At 60.8% G+C, this 17,256-nt stretch overlaps 1 protein-coding gene across 3 annotated transcripts in view; it reads right to left on the bottom strand.

Annotated features, from left to right (window-relative positions):
* The window catches only part of NAV1 (neuron navigator 1), an 83,721-nt gene that overhangs the window by 26,277 nt on the left and 40,188 nt on the right, over window positions 1-17,256 (bottom strand). For all 3 annotated transcript variants that reach the window (XM_064498281.1, XM_064498282.1, XM_064498283.1), the window contains 2 exons: window positions 5,470-5,572; window positions 1,183-1,548 (listed from right to left, as the gene is read on the bottom strand). In XM_064498281.1, the coding sequence (XP_064354351.1) occupies window positions 1,183-1,548; window positions 5,470-5,572 (469 nt within the window). The remainder of the gene's footprint in view (window positions 1-1,182; window positions 1,549-5,469; window positions 5,573-17,256) is intronic.

Here is a 17,256-nt window from a genome sequence, read left to right as displayed (position 1 = left end):
TTGCAGAGCGAGGGCCGCGCGCGAAGGAGGCTGCAGCTGGAGCAACAGCTGGCCAAATACCTCCTCTCTTGCTCTGGGACAAATCGAATGCTGGAATTATTTATTTTTGCATGCACTGAAACAGGAAACCTCCAATATGCCAAAACTCTGGATGCCGGCCAGAGCCAGGGGGCACCTCAGCAGCTCAACAGGAGCAGAACATGTTTTGAAAGAAAATGCGAGCGGTGGTCATGCCGGGCTGCACCCACATGTCCCCTTCGCCCTCACGCTCCTCAGCACCAGCCAACGGTTGCCTGGATTCTGGCAGCCCGACGCCTGCATCTTGCTGGGTGCTGAGCGACCGGCCCTCCTGCGGGCACCATCCTTCCCCTTCACGAGCAGGGTGTTGGGGACGGCTGGGGGTCTTCCCCAGGCTAAAGCCACTGGGGGTGAAGGGAACACCCCACACGGAGCAACACAAGCCAAAAAACCTTGTAGGGCACAGCAGGAGATGTCCCGACCCTGCCGGGGGGAGGGATGGAGGCAGATGGGGGACCAGAACCAGGGGATCCTGCTCAGCAGGACCACGGTGCCACCCATCAGCAAGGACAGTTCGGGGCTCTGCACTCACTGGGGTCCCGAGACTCAACCCCACCATCCTGCAGCATGTCCCACCACGTGCCACGAGTTCTCCTGGCTGGACCCGTGATGTCCCCGCTGTGCCAGGGTGAGACAGGGCAGCTCAGCTCCCCTGGCATAAACTGGGAGAGCGCTTCTGAAAGCAGCAGCAGGTCCTGGCCTAGATGTCCCACAGCTGCTTAGCATATGCATTTCTCAGTCCTCTGCTCTGGGAACACCCAAAACAAGGCTGATGTTCCCTGGACAACGGGAAAGCGGCATGGCCCAGACTGGGGACTCGCTCGCGGCGGTGGCAGCAAGGGGCAGAGCAGCTCCAGCCGTCTCAGAGCCACTTGGCTCTCTCAGCACCGGCATTGCCTCACTGGAGGGGAAACATCTCCAGCTGTAGCAGCCACCTGGGAGACGCGACCTACCCAGCCGCATTGGTGGTGACCTACATGCTCCTCCATCCATCCCGCTTCTCCGAGTGCCCCCTCCACCGCTGGCTGGAAACAGCCGAACGGGAGGTGGTCGAGCCCCCAGGAAAGCCCCGATCCGGCCACGAGCCCCGGCGCGGGCACTCACCCCGTGGTGATGTCGTCATCCTCCGTCAGGGTCTTCCCCATCAAGTCGCTGTCGCTCATGTAGCCCGACTTGAGCTCCACGTCGTCGGCGTCCAGCGACTCAACCAGCTCCAGGCGGGAGATGTGGCTCAGCTTGCTGGGGCTGCGCATGGGCATGGTGTGCGAGTAGTGCGCCCGCTCGCCGTGCATGTACCAGCTGGGGCTGCCCTCGGAGCGGCAGCTCCCCCCGACCGACGGCGCGTCCCCGGCCTGCAGGCGCGGGCTGGACTGCCCGTAGCGCCAGGACAGCGGGGACGAGCGGTTCGACAGGCTGGACACGCTCCGGGGGTTGGCTTCGTCGCTGTCGTAGCAGGTCATCTCCAGGGAGCTGCGAGGACGGGGCGGAGAGGGGGCGTTAGGGCAGGGCCCGGCGGGCGGCGGCGGCCTTGTCCCCCCCAAAAACAGGGGCTGCAAGGGCTCAAGACACAAAACTGCCCCTCTTGAAGCATCTGGGCAAGGCTGGAGGATGCCAGGAGTGCGGACTCAGACTATCCACGCCATGGTCAAGTGGTGTTTGACCATGGCCGTTGCCCTGCGGGGACTGCAGAGGGGGACGCGGGGTGCTATGGGTGTCTGTGCAGCCCCTGATCCCGGGGGAGCCGAAAGTGGAGTGAGGACCTTCAGCAGACTTCCCACCACCTCGGCTGCCCGTCTGCAAGCCCATGGAGCTGTAGACAGAGCTGTGGGGAGCCCCCCACAAGCGATCCGGAGGGACGCGAGTGACCCACAGGCTCTGTCACCGCACGCCACCCGCCTCTGCACCCTGCCACGACCGTCCCGCGGGAGAGTCGCTCCCTATCCTGGCCATTTCCCTACCGGCATTTCAACAGCCCGGCTTTTGCAGCCTGATGCACTGTGCCTCCGTTTCCCCAAGACCCAGAGCACAACCAGTTGGCCTTGGGGCACACTCATCCCAGAGGACGTGGCATCGAGCGGCCGTGCCGGGGAGGAGGGGGCTGTGCGCGAAAGCAAGCTTAGAGGCAAACCGGGGAATCAGACAACCGTGCCGACATCTAACATCGAATCCTTGCAGAGTGAAATCCCAGGTCTAAACAGGAGGAGACACCCCGCGACAGCGTTACCCAGCGCCGCGCGGGGCCGGCAGCGAGCGCGATGCACCGCGACCAGCCGAGAGGCTGCGAGGGCAGGAAGCACAGCAAGAACGGGGACTTGAGATACTCCCCTCACCCCTCTGGGTGTATTTTGGGCAAACAGCATGTCAGGGAGTGATGCGAGGACTAAATTTAGACGCCAAAAATGATTACTTCTTGGAGCAGCTACTCAGGAACCCGCAGCCCTTGATTTGGCTCACGTTACCATCAATGAGCTATTCCCTAGCTGTGACCGCGCTGTGCTTGGATTAAACATTCCTGCAGGAGCAACAAAAGCCAAAACCTGACTACAGTATTGCATTTAAAACAGGGAACTACATAAAAACACGGAAGTTTGTTAAAACGGAACTAAAAGGGACAGCTCAAAGGGTGAAGTTTTGGTAGGAAGCACAAAGGCTATTTAAAGATGTTCTACCGGCAGCTCAGAGCCGATGCAAACCACATATCCAAACGAGACTTTAGAAAGCCCCAGAGGAAGCTGGTGCAGCTCAACGGCAGGGCAAAGAGGCTGTCAGAAGGAAGGTGACATATTTCAAAAACAACGTTGTCCTCCAGTGGGGAAATAGGAAAGAAGGTAGACTCCAACCGTTGGAGGGACCCTCAGTCCTCACCCTGCCTCCGCCTCCCCGCAAGATCAGGGGCTGTAGGGAGGTACCACTGGATGGTAGAACACAAGGGAAATGAAAAAGTTTGAAGAATAATTTCCAAGAGGAATAAAATGCAACAATAAATCCTCTTCCAAGCACATGGGTGCAAGAAGCCTGCCGGAGAGCTTGTGGGAACAGCATACAACCAAACCGCAGGAGGACGGTCCTGGGAATAAAGCTGTAGCAGACAAATTAGAGGTATTTTTTACATCTACGTTGACTATGGAGGAGTTCAAGGAGTCCCCACACTACGGCTCGTCTCTACAAGAGGTTCATCGGAGAACCTGCCTTAAGTTGTGGAAGAGGTTAGAGAACAGGAACGGGAACAGCTGCCGGGAGCAGCTCTGCAAAAGGTAAAGAAGGAAACCATGGACTTCTCACCACGGTCACAACTGCCTCCGCACCAGAGCTGGAGAGGGCTACTGGGACACCAAAGGTGAAGAGATCCAGGGCAGATCCAGAGGACAATAGATGATATCCGTATTGGACAAATTGGTTGAAATGGTCCCAAAGAACAGAATTAGTGTGTACATGCATCATTACGATACACTGCGGAAGAGCTGACAGGGCTTTGGTAAAGGAAAGTCAGGCTCATGAGTGTCCTGGAGCTCTTGGAGCTCCTCCAGGCTACTAGAAGGCACTTGAGGAGTTCCCTCACCAAAGGCAAATTAAATTTCCAAATAAACTTAGTTGCCATGGAATAAGAAAAAGGATCCCCACACAGCTAAGAACTGCTTAAAACCAGGGGTAAAAGCATCGCTGGGCTATTCCCACCATCTATTAATGGTCAGATTTCTCTGTGGCCGAGGCCTCAGCTATGCAAGGTATTCACAAACCGTCAGGGAAAGGAGGTGATAGTAAGGAGACAAAACCCACCAGCAGCACTAATTTAATCGACATTAATATCCTTGCCCTACTTCCCTAAGATCTGGGCTGACGGAGATTTGCAAAGGAACTGCCGAGCTGAGCGACACGGTGAGAAAGCAGCGGAAAAAAATTTGACACAGATGAATGCAAAGCAATGCAAAGCGAGCCTAACTCGATGTGAGCAGTGCCAGGCTGTGAATCAGCTCTTACGCCGAGATTGTGGAGCTATAATGGATAATTCTCAGAAATCGCCAGCTCAGGGAAAATCACTGCAGCCCTGTGTAAATCCCTGCCTCTCCCATTCCCTGAATGCTCTGCTCCTTCCAGCTTGGAAAAGATCTGGAAAGTGCAGCAAGAACGAGCAAGGGCTAGAACAGCTTCTGGGTGAGGAAGAGCTAAATAGATCGAGATTCTTCACCTTGGACAAAGCTGATTGAGGGGGGACGTGAAGGAGGTCTGTAATTATGAGCAGTGGGCGAAGGGAGGTAGGAAGCCTCTGCTTATTGTCCCTTCCAACACAAAAATGAGAGGCATCAAGAGAAGCCACGAGGTGGCAACAAACACCAGGAGATGGATGTTCACAAACACCAGGAGATGGATGTTCACACGTCCCTTGGCACGCTTCGGGACTCGCCACAGCACGCAGCCTCCCTGCAAAGCCCAGGCTTTGAAACGCAGCTGCACAAGCACCCACTGCAAATCTCCAGGGCTGGAAGGGTGCTGGAGATCCTCCTTCTCACCCGCTGCTCTGGCACCGGCTGCCAGCAGGCTCTGCGCCCTTCAGCCCCGAGGGGTACCAGACCTCTCCATATGGGCTGCCCAGGCATTTGGCCAGCTCTGTCTGAGGAGTTTTCCACCATCACATCACCCCTACGTACAGGCAGGGAAACTGAGTCACAGATGCGGGTGGTGACTACCCTGTGGTCCACATCTGTGCAGGCACTGGGGATACCAGTAATTCTGGTTGTCCCTGTGAGGACATCCAAACTCAGGGAACAGGCTTCACCCCCAGCCACTGGCCAGCATCTCCTGTAGCGTCCTCTTGGTGCCACCACCAGCCGCAGCCCCTGTCCCATCCCCACAGTCCCAGCACACACGAGCCAGCGTCAGCCCTGGAGCTGCTGCCCCTCCATGCCTGCCGCAACAAGACACCCACGGGTGGCTGCGTGGTGCTGTGCCGAGGGCTGGCGTCAGGCCCGGGCCAGAAGCACCAGCTCCGTCCAAGGCCGGAGACCCTCACGCTCAGCACCGCCTGTCCCCCACCTCCCTCATCTCGCCGGGGAACAGGCAGCCCCCCAGAAAGCCCTGGGACAACCTCACCAACCCTCCCACGTGCTCGTACAGCTCGAGGCAGAGGTCCTACCTACAGTTTTGGGGGTCCCATGGCAGCCACAAGCCACTGCCCTGCACAGCCTGACTTGGGGGTGTCTCTGCAAGCACCCAGGTGCAGGGTGCCCATGCCAAAAGGGTGGGTGAGCTCCCTCTCCCAGCTAGACAGCCCTCACCCGGAGCAGGGCTGCTTCCCTCGGCCACCCTGGAATCCGTCCCTGCCCCAGGAAAGACATCGGCTTAGGGGAACGAGGGGATGGAGCTGCTGGGAAAGGTCTGGAGTTCAGGCCTCACCTGTGAGACACTTGGGAGCCCCTGAGGCTGGACATGGTCTCCTCCAGGTTCTGCCGAAGGTCCAGCACGTTCTGAACCGTCCTCTTCCTCTGGGACTCGGGGTCTGCGGAGAGAGAAGGACGAAGCCTTAAAGGTATCAGCTCCGGACTCTGCATCCTTCCGGCTGCATCGCTTAATATGCCCCAGCTTTGCCGTGTGCTGGCCCCCAGGGCACAGCCGCTGCCAGCTCCCACCCCACATCCTCTCCCAGTGCCAGGCCCCTCGCGTCCCATCCACCAGCGACTCCATCCACCGCCGGGGGCCAGGCCCTCCGCAGGGTCACGCTGTCCCTCCGAGCCCCAGTTCTGCCCCCTGAGATGGGAGAGGGGCAGGACCGGCACGGCCTGACGGAGCTGCCAGGCTTGTGTCTGGGTTCAAACCTTGCTGAAGGACCTGAGAAAAAACACCTCCAAGTGTCCCTGTGGCTGGGAAGGAGCAGGGGACAGCGGTGAGCAGAAGCACGGATGGCCCACGGGCTCACCACGGCTCCCATGGGAGGCTCTTGGCCATCACCGACACCCAGGAGACCCCGTCCAGACCCGCAGCACGTGGCAGAGAAACCGGGATGAGGGCTCAGGTCCCCCGTCTTGGCTCCATCTGCTCGGAGCCAGCAGGGCGACCCACCAGCCCTGCCCCGCTGCGGTCCCACGTGGCACCCGGCGGCTCGTCCCCGGCCTGAGCTCACTCCACGGTTTGGGGGAGCCCCCTCGCCCGGCGCAGCCCCGCTCCGGCCCCCCGGAGCATCGCTGCGATGGGGCACGGCTCCTCCGGAAAGGAGGTGTTGGGTGGCAGCCAGCGAGGCCAGCCGGAGGGGGCAGAGCCACGCGGGGACACTCATTTCCAGGGATTTGCGCTGCCGCCCCGGGAGCCGCGGCCCTCGCGTGCAGGAATGCCAGCCGGGCTCTGCCTGCGGCTTTCGGCATACCGGAGGCCGCGAGGGGCCTGGCCCGGCTCGCACGCGGTGGCAGGCAGCCCTTGCGCCGTGAACGTCCCTCCGGGTTCGGGCAGGAGCTGGGGGGATCCGAACCTGGACTAGGAGGGGTGGGAAGATGTGGACCACGGCGGCAGATGTGCAAACATCTCAGAGGAGCAGCTGAGACCTCGGAGCCTGAACCCAAGGGACAGGAGGCCAACTACAGTCACGCAACCCCGACGCACTGCTAACCCTGCTCCTGGGGCTGATGAGGATCCTGCCGGTCCTGGAGGAACGACCCCAGACCTGCCCCTGGAGCACGCTGCAGCCCGGGGCTGCGGCCCCAGCCCTGCGGGCAGCCCCGCCGAGCCTCTCTGCACAGATCCCAGGGAACGTGGGGGCTTTTTGCAAGTCCCGTTCCGGCTCTTACCCAGGCAGAGGCGTTTGCTGGAGCGGCCTCGGACAGAGTGTCCTGGGAGCTGGTGGCATCACCGCAGCGTTGCAGGGCCGGGGCAGCTCAAAGCCACCGGCCTTGCACACACGCGTGCATGCACACCGCAAACCCGCACCTGCATGCACACGCGGGCACCCGGGCACGCACACATCCAGGCACCCGGCCCACGCGCTCTTATCCACACGCCTCCAAACCCCCGATGGCCACCAGCCGCACCGCCACGGCTTCCATCCCTGCTTTCAAGCCTTTTGGCTGCGGCCGCTGCTCGCCGTCGGAGCGTGGGCCCAGCTTCCAGGGCGGCGGGCGCAAGGGATGCTCGACGGGGCTCCTTATAACCCCCCCCCCGTCCCAATCCAGCTGCCGGAACGAGGCTTAGCAGGGAACAACTAACGAAGTCATTAAGCGCCTTATTAAACCTTCGCCATGGCCCATGTGTGTCGGAGGAGCTCAGGAAACTGTGCCGTGGAGAAGGGTTCATCCCCGGGGGGAGCGGGGATGGGGCAGCACAGCCTTGGGCTGGCTGCGAGACCCGGTGAGGGGGTCACCAGATGGGGATCTCAGCAGATCTGCAGCCTGGAAAGACGAATTTTAGGGCTTGAAACGGCACGGCACAAATCCAGCAGACCATCGCTTCCGAACACGTGATCCTTAGGGCAGTGGCGCGATTTCGGAGAGGCCGCACGTTTGAACCTCGAGGTAAGAGCAGTATAACATGTCCCTGTGTTGATGTCCCCAGGCGGGTTCATCCCGTGACGCTCCCGGCACCCTCCGCTCCTGCTGGGACCGGCTGGGTGCTGCCCACCCCGGGGTCCCGAGCCCGGCGCCCGCCGCGGGTGAAGGCAGCCCTACGCATCCGTCCGCAGCGCTAACACGCAGCCGGCAGCGCTGCGTCCCTGCGGGATGCGACGGCACGGGACCGTCACACGGCGTGGGAAAGCCACCTCCGGCCCCCGGCGCCGCCAGAGGCTCCCGCTCCCGAAAATGCCCCAGCTGCCTCCCCCGGGAGGCCAAGGGGAGGCCGTTCCCGGTAGGAACAAAGCGCCTGGCGCTGACGCCTCCCTCCCGCGCTCCCGCCGCGGGGTTGCTACAGCAACCCACATCCAGAGGAGCCGCTCGGAGCAGGTGGCACTCCATCGTGCCGGCCCCGGGCGGCCCCGGGGGCAGCCTCGCCGCTCGGCTGGGCCCGTTGCATGCCGAAACCGGAGCCGCTGGGAGAGGCCGGAGTGTGGGAAGAGCGGCGGCGCGCTGGATTCCTTCCCTCATCGATTTTGCAAGCCTGCCGCAGCCAGATGTTTGCAGCTGCCGGAGCGGCAGGGACGGCTCGGCCGGCGGCACAGCGGCGTTTCCAGCCCTGCGGGTTCGGAGCCGGCTCGCCGTCCCCATCTCCGGCCGTTCTCGCAGGCCCACGCCAGCTCCTTTGCCCACCGGTGCCGAGCCGAATCCCTTCGTGGGGACGGTCACCGCTTGGCGCGGTGCCACCAGCGCCCCGGCGCTCCCGCTGCGCCCCATCTCCCTCCCCGCGACGCCGGGGACGCGGCCACCGAGCGAAGGAGCATCAGCGAGGCGAGACGCGGAGGCAGAGGAGGAGGAGGGAGGCACCGCGAATGCTGTGCCCGCATCCAGCCCTGGAAAAGCGATGCCGATGGCACAGCCAGGGCCAAGCCCATCACGGGACAGGGAAACCGTCAACCCCGAGCAACTCGTGACAGCTCGTTTCGAAGGCGCCCGTGGGCGATGCCTCCCACTGGGCGAGGCGGAGCAGCGGCACGTGGGCCCACGCGCTTGGGCAGAGAAACCGCATGAGCATCTTTGCATCGCGGTCCCGCGTGGGCCACGCGGCAGCACGAGCCGTACGCCTGCAGAAAGGAGATATATAAAATCCTGAGAGACTCTGCAATAAAATAAAACCCTTTTCCCAGGGCAACAAACCTCCTCCAGGCCAGCGGCGAATCCCCAGCTCTGCAAATGCCCTAACAGCTACATTTCCCCCGTACCATACTGCCACGCTCCCAGTTGCGCTTACGGACGAGTCGGGGCCGTTTTGAGCGAGGCAGGAGCAAGCACAGGCCTCGTGGCGGGGGGCAACACGTTTCTCCGGCGAAGCCTCTGCGGGGAGCCCTCGAACCGGGGGGCAACGCGAGCCTCCCCAGCACCACGGCTCGCTTACCGTCACCCCGGTGTGGGAAATCAGCTTTCGCTCCCGTTTCTTGCGATCCGCCTCTGATTTACGCTCCCGGATGGCTGGGCGGGGGGCTGGGAGCGCCTTGCAAACTTTTTCCCCACGGTTTAATTAATTCTCCCTTTAATTTAATTTAATTTAATTAATTTGACAGCTACCGAACGGACTAACTGAGCAGCGGTGATGGCTAATGGGGCTCAGCAGCGTGAACGCCAGGGTTTGCCGTGTTTGCTTTCACCCTTGCCGTAGTTTGCCGGTCCAGCCCGAGCTTTTCCGGCCCCTGTCCCGCCGATCCCGGGCTTGTTTTCCCCATTGAAGAGCCTGGGTGGCTGCAGCGGTCCTCAGTCCAACCGCTCCACGATCCGGGATGCCGCCGGGAGCACCTGGGCACCAGCCGCCACCCCATGACTTTTCAGGACACCCTCGAGCGGGACGGTGGGATGGCCAGGCCCGGCAGACCCTCGGGATGACGACGGTGGCATCGCTCGGTGGCCGCATCCTGGCCACGGGGCCCGGAAATCGCTGGGGGCTTTTCGCATCCCCGGCACCTTTCTGAGCTCAAGAGCTGCCCCCGCTGCCGCACCGACCCTGCGCCTCCCGCGGGCAGCAGGTCCGGCTCCCCGACGGGCAGGATGCTCCTTCTCGCGAGCGCACACGCTCCGTCCCCAAAACTGGGGCCGCATCCTGACCCTGCCGGGGAGGACCAGGCGCGGCGCTCGGAGGCCGCCGGCTCCCCGCTGGCAGAAAATCAGCTGCTTCGGCCAAATCGGCGCTCCCGCAGCAATCGCCGCTGCTAAGTGCTGCGAATCTCCTCTAACGAGGGCAGGGATGGGAGAGCCGGAGCCTGAATCCGGCCCGGCTCCAGCGAGCCAAGCTTTGCAAAAGGATTCACATTTTCTCAGGCTAAAGCAGCCATAAATCTCAGTAATTGAGTCGCTCCCATACGTGGCTTTCCAAGGAAAGCTGCCGGAGAGATCCAGCCCGGGCCTCCAGCCCGTGGCGGGTTTTTTCCAACAAATGCTGCGCTCGGCCCCGAGCCGCCCCAGCTGCGCGTCCGAGTTACGGCTCCCGTGTCGGGAACGGCGGCCTCCGTCCGCTTACGGCCCCCCGCATCCCACCTCCGCGCCTGGCTCCGCTTCTCCCTGCTGCTGGGTGCTAACGCCGGGAGTTGCGGGAATCGCCCCGGCCGGGGCGGATCCTGCGCCTACGCTAAGCTCGGAGCGGTCACGCCATCGCCGCGTGCCTCAGTTTCCCTCCTGCGACCCGTCCTCGGGGCACCGGGTCAGCGAGGAGCAGCCGGTGGCAGCAGGTTCCCGCGCGTCGCGAGACCGAGGTGGGACGCGGTGGAAATTCAAAATTCCAGATGGCTCTTTTTGGGTTTTCCTTTTTTTTGTGTTTTTTTTTTTTTTTCATCTCATTTCCAAGGCAACGAGACTCGCTGTCATCTGCTGGTTGCCATAGCGATTTCACCCGATCACCCCGTTTTGGTGGCGCGGCGGAAGAGCGAGCCGGGCGAGCTCCCTGCTGCCGCGGAGCCACTCGCCGACGAAGGGGGCTTCGTACGGCGGCGGCAACGGGCCGACTCGCGGGACCGGAGCACGAGCCAGCCCTTCGGCGAGCCTCTTTGGCCCCCTCCAGCTGTGCCGCACATCTGGGGAGGGCGCCGCTCCGGGCTTCGCCTGGTGGGAGGAGGGCGGTCAGGGCATTTGGGCGAATCCTGCACCCTTTTTTGGCTGCGTCCTCAAGGCCGAGCCATCTGGTTGGCTTCCCCGGTGGGGATCCCAAGGAGCGATGCTCGTGGGTGAGCTGGGGGCAGGGGGGCAGATCCAAGGGAGGGATAAGAAAGACCCTCGGGCAGCCCCAGCCCCGGGAGCGCAGACCCCCCGGCCGCCCGCGCGCAGCGGCGTCACAGTGGTGGCTCTCGCCGGCCCGGAACGCCATCCCAGGAGGCATCTGCAGCGGGGTAGGTCCAAGGCTGAGCACACCGCAGCTCCCCGGCGGCCTCTCTTGGTGGCTGGGGTGAAAACACCCACTGTAAGGCTGGAGGTGGCCCCAGGCAGCAGCAGGAAGGTCACAGAGGTCCCCTGACCTCGCTGTGGTGGGTCTCCACGAATTTTGGGGGAGCCTCCATCAGAGCTGCTCGCAGGTGGCCACAGAGAGCTCTTGTCCAGAGCTGGACCCTCTCATTCATCAGCCACAGGCGCTGCAGCCATCTCAACAGCCCTGTTATCGCTGACCATCCTCCGAGTAGATGGTGCGGATGCATCCCTGGCAAGGGGTGGCCATGCCCCGAGCCAGGTCGTGGCACAACCAGCATCTTCTCCCTCCTGGGATTTTGCAGCATCTCCTGGGCACCAGCCTGCACTGTTGGACTTCCAACAGTTGGTGCTGGAGAACCGAGGGAGAACCACCTCCCTGCCGGCGTGGTCTGCTGAGCATCCAGGTATTTATTAGCTCCAGAAACCATCTCTTTGCAGCGTCTCCTCTTCTCAGGCCACGGCCACGCACGTCCGCCCCGTACCAAGGCTTGCAGGAGAAGGTCCAGCCCGGGCAGCTCTTGGCACGCGGTCGTTCCTTTCTGCGGGGAGCGGCACTCCGAGGGAGAACGGGCCTCAGCAGAGCCAAGCTCCCCCGTTCGCAGCCAGAATACGGCCACGCTTGGGGAAGCTTTATATTCACAAACAACCCGCATTTGCTTTCTGACTGTTGGACTCGCACCCACTGGGACGAGGCGAACAGGGAGCCTTTTGTGCCCCGCTCCTCGTGACTGCGAGCTTTGTGCAGAGCAATGCGTTGCAAACACAATTCTCCGCGGCCTCGGCCGGCTCTGCTAGACGCTCGGTCCGTCGGTCCGTCACCGGCTCAGCCAAAGGGGCCCCGCGCGTCCCCGGCGAGAGCGCAAAACGTCCACCCTCGCTCGCTCCCCTCTCCGGCCACGGGGTCGGGAGCCGAGGCTGCAAACCTTGGGAGATGCCGTGGTCCCACAAGATCGCCTCAACAGATGAGTCAAGCTTGGAAGGAGCTTACCTAGGGCTCGCCTGGCCCCGGGGAACAAACCCAGCTTAAATTAATTCCCAGCTCCTTGGTGGAGCCATCGTTGCCACCTCCGCCGGGAGGAGGGCAATGGGCAAGGCTATTTTTATTGCCATCTGGGGGAATCGGTTTCCTTCCAAAGCATACTGCCACGATGCTAATTTTCAGGCTCGTGGTTAATTGATGTCAGGCTCGTTAGGGGGCCAGCGGATCCCCCTGCCCCAGGAGCGCCAAGGACGGGGGGGGGAGCAGGTTTTGATAGATGCTGTTAGAGCTGCACGTGAGTGACATCCTACCAGTGGAGGAGAGGAGAAGGAGCTATTGCCAGGGAAAGCCCTGGAGCGGGATGAGACTCCTTAGTAATTCAGCAGAGACCAGGGTGACGTTGGAGACCTAAGTGAGGGCAGATGACTCCCACTTCCCAGCCCTCGGTGCCTGCTCCACCGGGATGCTGGGAAGGAGGAGCATCCCATGCCTTGCCTCCACCTGGCCGCGTCTCCCATGACGGACTTCTCTGAACCTGCCCTCACAAGCTGCAGTTGGATCCCACCCGGTGACCTGGGCCGGCCCAGGCACAGCCCGCAGAGCGGAGTCTTCCTCTCGCCGGAGCCGAGAGCCCACGCGCCCCGCTCCCCAGCGAGGACCCAGCCTCCTCCACCCCGCTCCTCCTGCGGCAAGGTCACCCAACCTAGCAGAAGCCCCCTGCGACGGCCAACGTGACCCCAATGATCTCATCCTTCTGCCGGCCAGAGCTTTCCAGCATCCCCGAGGCCGGAGAGAAGCTGTTTCTTCGCCGGCGGGGCGGTAATGCAGATCTCTGCCCATCTGCGCTCGGCCCCGCCAACTGCTCCACCATCTCGAGAGTCGGCATCGGCGATCCGCCGGCGCTGTTATCGCAAACTTATTTTAATTGCTGCGCAGCGCCTCGAGCGCCCTTCCCGGGGAAAGGGACGCGGGTGAATAAATTGTCTGTTCTTAGCGTCGCCGGTTTCCCGCGGGGAGCAAAGAGGCGAAGGCCGGGCGCGCTCGCCCCTCCGCTCCAGCCTGCTTCTCTGCCACCGCTCGCCTCCTGCAGCTCCCCACTGCTAAGAAAAGACTTTCTTTAGCTTTAGGCACATTTTTCCCACCAAAGTCCCTTTGCAAAGAAGGATCCGATGCTTTTTTTTTTTTTTTTAAACCTTTCCCTGATAGAAATTCCTAATTCCTTTCCAAAATCTGGCTGTGCCACAGGAGAGGCTTCAGCCCAGAAAGACCCGCACCGCTGTCACGGGTGCCACCACTCAGTTCCTTCAGGCCCTGCTCCCCTTCCCGGGCTGAGCTCCACCACGAGACCCCGAAGCCCACGGTGCCTCTTGGCCGGGCACCTCGATGGGGCCAGGGCAAGATGATGACGCTGAGGGAAGGTGCTCTTCATCCCAAGTTTACCACCTGCGTTACAGCTATACCATTTTGGGCAGCGTGCAATGCTGGGAGATGACGGGACGGCTCCGACACGCTCTAGATCTCTTAATGCCAAGAATAGTCGTTACTGCTGTGTGAATCCAAGTCTTACTGCGGTCTTGAAAGTGCCCTGAACAGGCAGGGCAGAAAATATTCTGAACAGGCGTCTGCGCTAACGTGAGGAATTTAAGTCAAGCCCCTGGGCTCCCTCATTTTGGGAACCAGGACTCCGCGGAGGAGGACGGTTCTGCATCCCAACGAGGATCCCCCCTCCTTCCTCGCTTCCTCCAAACGGGGCCGTGTGCGCGCGGGAGGAGAGCACGGGCCGGGTCGGACCGGGGGGAGACACCGGGCCATCCAAGGGAAGGAACCGCCTCGGCGGAGCCGAGACAGAGCCCATTTGACGGCACCTGGTTTCGCAGGCAGACGCGATCCCCGGGGAGATGGCTCCGAGCGACTGTCGCTACCCAGAAGACGCAAGCCTGGTTTCATCGCTGCTCCCCGGGGAGGAGATCCAGCCCTTAGAAAAGCACGTTGGTGCTGCCAGGCAAATGGGATCCTGGCGAACTCCCTCTGCTTCCCCGGGGAACAGGCGAGGACACACGCTCGCAGGAGCTTCCTCTCCACCCGCGTGGCATATTCGTCACCTCCAGCTCTGCTTGCTCTTGTAGGTACCTGCAAGGGTTTGATCACCACAGTCCTGTCCACAGGGGACATCCGCATCCGATAGCCACCCCAGATCGCCGGGCAGCCCGCGTCACGCACACGCGGACACCTCTAAAGCAAAGGTTTGGCGGACCAGCACACAGCTGCCCCGCAGGCATCGCTCTCCGCAGGGACAGGAGCCTCCGAGGACACTGCGGTGGGGTTTCCAGCAGGACCACGACCAGGATCTATCCTAGCATCCCTCTGACACACTTCTACATTTGACCTACACACAACAGAGCGGCGTCAGGTGACCCCACAACACCGTGGGAACCGGAGTTGCGATAGTTTTTTGAGCTCCGCTCGCCAAAATTTGCTCCGGGGGACCGTCCAAAACACAAACCCGAGCTCTAATCACTACAAGGCAAAGCCGAGCCAATGCTGCAGCTTGCGGGGAAAGCATCAGCCAAAAGTCCCTCAAACAAGGAAGTGATCTGTCTTCTTCTGGATGCACTGTTCGGCTCATGAGAGGCGCGCGGGAGAGGAAAGGCAGCTCCAACAACACACGGTGTTACCAACGCAGCGACAACTCAACCGGCTCAACAGGCCCCCTGGCACCAGGATGCTGATGGATAAAGCAGAATGGAGGAAAAAATGGATGGAAAACGAAACCCGAAAACGAAAGCCGAACCTGGCGGCAGGGAGACACCGGAGCAGCAAGAGCAGCTGCCTCCGGCATGGCCACTTGCTTCTCGCCCTGCGGCACCCACGGCACGGTTGGGGGATGATTCGCACGAGGGGCCAAAGCTTGGGCTGCAACGAAGCACGAGGCAGAAAGGAGCAGTGGAAAGACATCAGTGGTATCTCTCGGCACCAGTTCAAGGCCTTTTGCGGGTCAGAAGTGAGAAAGATGCTTTCCAAAGCCAACTTGACATAACGGCATCAGGCATCAGGCATAAATCGGGTTTACAAGGCACGACGAGCCCTCGCGGTCGATGAGATTTTGGCAAAGGGCTCGCTGGTAGCTCAACTGCACTAGCCACCTCCCTTCATTTGGCTCCATCTCCACTTCCCACCCGCTCGCTCTCTCCTTCCTCCTCTTTCTAGGTACCTTCACCCTCCTCATTTTTTAACCAACAAGTCTAGGAGCGGGTTGGAGGAAAAGGAGAGCCAGAGGGCTTGAATTTGGGCTCAGTTCTTGCCCTTTTCATTCAAGCCAAGTCTTGTCGCTGCTAAGCGTCACGCTCGGTGGCAATGCAACCGTACCCCAGCGCGCTGCTGTGACGGTCGGTCTCTGCGGGGACCGAGCTGCCAGAGCAGCCGGGAAAACACACCCTGTGCACAAATATCCCCGTGCAAACCCACAGTTACCCTCCTTATATAGATGACTGTGCTGCTAACAGTGTTTTTTCCTACAGATGGACAGAAAAAAACCACTGGAGGCCACGCAAATCCTGGAGTGGGGTCTATGCCCTCGCCTGGCTCCAGCTACCCACCTCCAAAGAGCATCTAGGCACATCTCACTTCACACGTTGCAGCGAGGGAAAGGATTTCAGGGTGCACCGATTCCCTTTTACATCCATATTTTGGGGATATTTTCCAGCCAAAGGCTTCTACTTGCAAAAGCGGCGCTTATTAAAAACATTAGAAGGCATATTTTTCTCCTGTTGACAGAAGGCCTTAAAATTTAGTTGGAAATTAAAAAAAAAACCCACCACACTAAGCTTTCATGTCCGCTTGAGATCATTCTGGTTTTGAAAACAGACTTTTCCCTCCTACCCCCATTTCCTCCCCCTGGTTTTCCCCCCTCCTCTCCGTGCTTTAGCTTAAAAAAGCTCTTCAGGCCAGGGAAAGATCCAGGGCAGGAAAAGGGGGAGGAAAAGCAAAAAAAGCCTAAGAAACTGTGGCTTTTGCAAACCCGAGCAAACACATCTCCGAGCAGGGGAGAAGCAGCATTCCAGACTTTCTTTCTTTTGGAAAGTTAGAGGTGTTCAGCAGGATCAACCCCCCTCCCCTGTATCCTCCATAGCGCAGGCTGTGGATGCAGCCCAGCTAACCCTCCCCAGAGCCCAGCGAGCTGCGCTCGCCGAAAGCGGCTCTCCCAGCACGGCGCCCGGCCTCAACCAAAGCGAGGGACGGATGAGTCAGGAAAACCTGACCCGCATGGGTGACGTCCCGCTCCGGCCCCAACCACAAACCCCAGCTCCCAGCTGAGCTTGCAGAGGCCTGAACAGCTCATAACGTGGCTCCTAGGAGCTGAACACCAGTGTGTGTCCATGCCATGGTAGGACCGAGCCAGATGCTACCTCGTTTCACGTGCATCCCATATGACACCGATTTGGGGAACAACCAAGACTTAACCAGAACTGCGCTACCTGCAAGGTTGCTACACCGGGCTCACGCGGTCTGTGCCGCAGACGCCAAAATCGGGGCGCTGCTAAACGGGGAGGTAAACCCTGCTTCGCTAAACGCCCCGGCGTTGCAGAAGGCCGTCGCTCCCACCGAGGCCGAGACTGCTCTGCACCATCGGCGCTTCCTCGGGGGAGCTGCATTTTCAGGGCAGCCGCTGCGCACGCGGAGGGCTTACGACCGAGGCTGCTCCGCAAGGGGATGAAAAGCTACATGGAAATGAAAGATCATTACCATGATCTCCTTGGAAACATCCCATCGGAGCAAGTTTTTCTTCCTCCTCCTTTTCTCTCCCCATGCGCACAAATTCTGGCACCCCGCGCATCGCTTGGCGCAGCCTCGCCGCTGCGGTTCCAAAACGCAGGCGTCTCCTTTCTAAAGCCATTGTTTCGGAGGGGCTATTGAGCTGCAAACCAGGGACGGTTGGGGATGGAAAACAGGGATCTCTCGCAATGCAGAAAGAAGCTGGCAGCCCCGGATTTGCTTCGTCTTTGAAGCCGCGGAGAATCTAATCCAAACAAAATTCGCTTTGTTCCCACAAAGGGAACAAGGATCTTAGCAACAAAACAAATCAGCACCTCTGCCCCCCCCCGAACGTAATGATGGGCGGATGGAGGACAGAGCAAAGGGAGCTGCTTTGCTCTGCTTGGTCACTGCCGCAGCGCACGGTGGCCG

This window comes from Dromaius novaehollandiae, chromosome 27 (assembly GCF_036370855.1).
Source record: "Dromaius novaehollandiae isolate bDroNov1 chromosome 27, bDroNov1.hap1, whole genome shotgun sequence".
NCBI classification, from domain to species: domain Eukaryota; kingdom Metazoa; phylum Chordata; class Aves; order Casuariiformes; family Dromaiidae; genus Dromaius; species Dromaius novaehollandiae.
This window is presented reverse-complemented; position numbering and strand designations above follow the sequence as displayed.